At 54.6% G+C, this 3,234-nt stretch overlaps 1 protein-coding gene across 1 annotated transcript in view; it reads right to left on the reverse strand.

Moving 5' to 3' along the window:
* LOC113207386 (trithorax group protein osa) overlaps positions 1–3,234 on the reverse strand; it is a gene marked incomplete in the record, with an annotated part of 93,466 nt that overhangs the window by 42,328 nt on the left and 47,904 nt on the right. Inside the window, 1 exon segment of the mRNA XM_052273404.1 lies at positions 2,731–2,781. Within this exon segment, the coding sequence (XP_052129364.1) occupies positions 2,731–2,781 (51 nt within the window).

Here is a 3,234-nt window from a genome sequence, read left to right on the forward strand (position 1 = left end):
GGAGATGGGAAGAGATAGTAAGCGAGAGAGAGAGAGAGAGAGATAGCGAGAGACAGGATAGGGACTGGGTTCGGCCCCGAGGTCAAGGAAGACCGAGGAGAATTATGCGTCACGTCCCCCTTCCCTCTCCGCTCGCAGTTTCTCTCTCTCTCTCTCTCTCTCTCTCTCTCTCTCTCTCTCTCTCTCTCTCTCTCTCTCTCACTGCCCCGCTACCCGCGAGGGACGCCAGGGAGAAAGAGAAAAAAAAGAGGGGAAAGGGGAGGGGGGCTTAACTACAGCGCTCTGGGGAGCCGCTGGGCCGCGCTGCCTGGGTCCACAGCCAGAGACTCTCGCCAGAACCGGGAGGATTAATCCGGCGACCACGTGAGTCCAGCGCCATTATCAAATCATTACTAACCATCGCTACCCACTAGTCCTCAGCTGTCACTAGGAAAACACTTCATTGTGCTGTACTTGCACGCACTGCGAACTTTAGCACCGACGAAGTGGATCTCAAGGGGTGCTTAATGTTTAATGCCCCCCCCCCTCCTCCAGCACCCCGAAAAAAACGCAAAGTTATGAATCGCTTTCCTATTCTAATCCTAATATGCTTTTCCCACCTAGTCACACGCGTTAACCAAATCAAAAAGTGTACAAACATCCCGATTTATTTCACGCACGTGTGCAAAAACAATCTACATTTGTCTTAGCACTGTTGAAACAGCATGGGAATCCAGGCGGCGTTTTATTGTCTTAGAGACTCATTCGAAACTCGGTCCAAACGTTGGAGGTGAGCGACGGGCGCGAAGAATCATCAAATTTGCATTCCATTATTAGCAGCGCGGGATATTCAAAACCCATGGAGGGTGGGTCCATCACCACCACTCAAGACCGAAGGTACTCGTCGTCGACGTCGAGCAGGACGGGACGGACTGACACACGCCCCCGCAGGCGCAACGCCCACACTCACGTCCGTCAGAAGGACACGGCGGTTCTCGTGGCGGAAATACCTAAGAGCCCTCGAGGGCCCCCGGTCCGGTCTGCACGGCCCGCCGCCGCCACGGCAAGCGGCGACTTATTCCGGTCGAGCGCGTACGGACGGACCGATTGTCAGCGGAACATGCCGGCTCCGCGAGGGGGAGGGGCGAGGCGGGGAGCGGCAAAGGCCACACGGCGCCACCGCCACCGCACACGATCAGCTGACGCGATCAGCGCCTGATCCCAGTCGAATGGGTTCGCTGCGTCCCGTCCTAAGGTAAACACTGTTGCCCTTCGCGCGGTATGGGGTCGGGTAGGCCTGCCGGCCTGCCCCCAGTCAACGGAGCGCGCCTGGCGGGTAGGCAACGCGAGCGCACAGGCGCGGCACGGTTGCCTACCTACCGGGGGCTCCGGTCACCGGAGCGCGCCTGGCCGGTAGGCAACGCGAGCGCACGGGCGCGGCACGGCTGTCTACCCACCGGGGGCTCCGGTCACCGGAGCGCGCCTGGCCGGTAGGCAACGCGAGCGCACGGGCGCGGCACGGCTGCCTACCTACCGGGGGCTCCGGTCACCAGAGCGCGCCTGGCCGATAGGCAACGCGAGCGCACGTGCGCGGCAGGACTGCCTATGCACCAGGGGCTACGGTCGGACTACGCCGGACATTTGACAACAGATAGTCCGAACACTTGTTCAGTACAACGCGATGGGAGGCCAACGAGCGACTCGCGCTTGAACGTGCCCGCCTCTGCCAGCCGCGCCGCGGCAGGATAGCTACCCCTTCGACTCGATTTGAATGTCAAAACGCCACGGCGCGGCGCGCGGGCACCGCTACACGGCTCGATTACCATCTGGTGCGTATCGACATCGACTCGCCGCCGTTACCTCGGCTTCGCTAATCTTTCAGCGACGACAGCAAGCAACATTACTATCAAACAAAAACTTAAAATCAATTGCTTCTATGTTTTTGTCCAAGTTATGGAGGGAATAAGAGTTGAACCGATACTTTACGAACAATGCGTGGGGCGAAAGTGCGTCCCAGAGATATATGCATTGGGAAGGAAGTTCAGGCGAAAAGTGTCGCCAAGGTAAATGCTTGTTATTCTGCCGTCGCCCTCCCCCTCTCTCACACACACATACACACACGGACACAGCCGAGGAAACTAAACCACGTGTTCGCTCTCCGCTCCACCACGCCAGTCTGTCTGCGTCCGGCCGTCTGTCCGCCCCAGTGTATTTGTTTTGGGATTGCATGTAGGTCAATGTCACGGCTGTGAGCCGCTATGTGCGCGCGCGCGCGCGCGTGTGTGTGTGTCTGTGTGTTACCCCCCGCTGAGCCAAAGATAGCGCCAGCGTGCTAGAGAGAGATATCGTCCACCTCTTTTTTCTTCTTTTTTTTTTTTACATTTCATGGCACTTATCTTTTCTAAGGACACACCTTGTGCCGCAACTTCAAACATCCATAAATTTCTTAGCGGAACAGAACAACACCCTGACAATGAGCGTCCAACGCGGCCCAATTGGCCGGACAATTGGCGCCCTGAATGGAGCGAAGCTCTTAAAGAGCAAAATTATAAATCCATACGGAAGTCTGGCATGATATCAGATCTTTGTACGATCATTTCTGATGATCACTACAATAGCGACATACATATTTCTCTTTTTTAGTTCCCGCCGCCTCCCGTTGCTTGAAAAGTAGGGAGGAGTAACCGCGATCAGAAGAGACAAACCACCGAAAGATAACCAAGAGTAAAAGGAGAAATACATCTGACTTACTGAGGGTTTGGGGGTCGTTGATTCCCTGGGCGATCCAACACGATTACTCACCTGCGGAAAACAAACAAAAAATGCAAGATAAATAAAGGCTATATACTGAAATTGTTGACAACCATCATCAGCAGCTTAAAAATTGACCTGAACTTGACATGAACTACACAAAAGCGTTCTTCTCTAAAGCAAGACTTTCCACGGGCGGGCAACAAAACGAAGGATGCCATGATTCACAAACGAGGCCTTCCCCTTCCTGGCGTCGTTACCGAAGCGGAGTGGAGTCGGCCACCGCTCATTAAAAGTCAATAAAGGGGGAGGGGAAATCAGCTGACCCATCACTCTGCCACAAGCAATGGAGACAACCATAGAGTAACGTCCATAAACCAAGAGGTTTCTAGTCGATGACAGCGGCTTTCATTCCTTATTTCTTTCTTCCCATCATCAGGACACTGGAAAAACAAAAGGTACTATCTAATGCCATTATAGAGGCGTTATCGTGAGATCGTGCCT

This window comes from Frankliniella occidentalis, unplaced genomic scaffold (genome assembly GCF_000697945.3).
Source record: "Frankliniella occidentalis isolate FOCC.00 unplaced genomic scaffold, Focc_3.1 Scaffold270, whole genome shotgun sequence".
In the NCBI taxonomy this organism is placed as follows: Eukaryota; Metazoa; Arthropoda; class Insecta; order Thysanoptera; family Thripidae; genus Frankliniella; species Frankliniella occidentalis.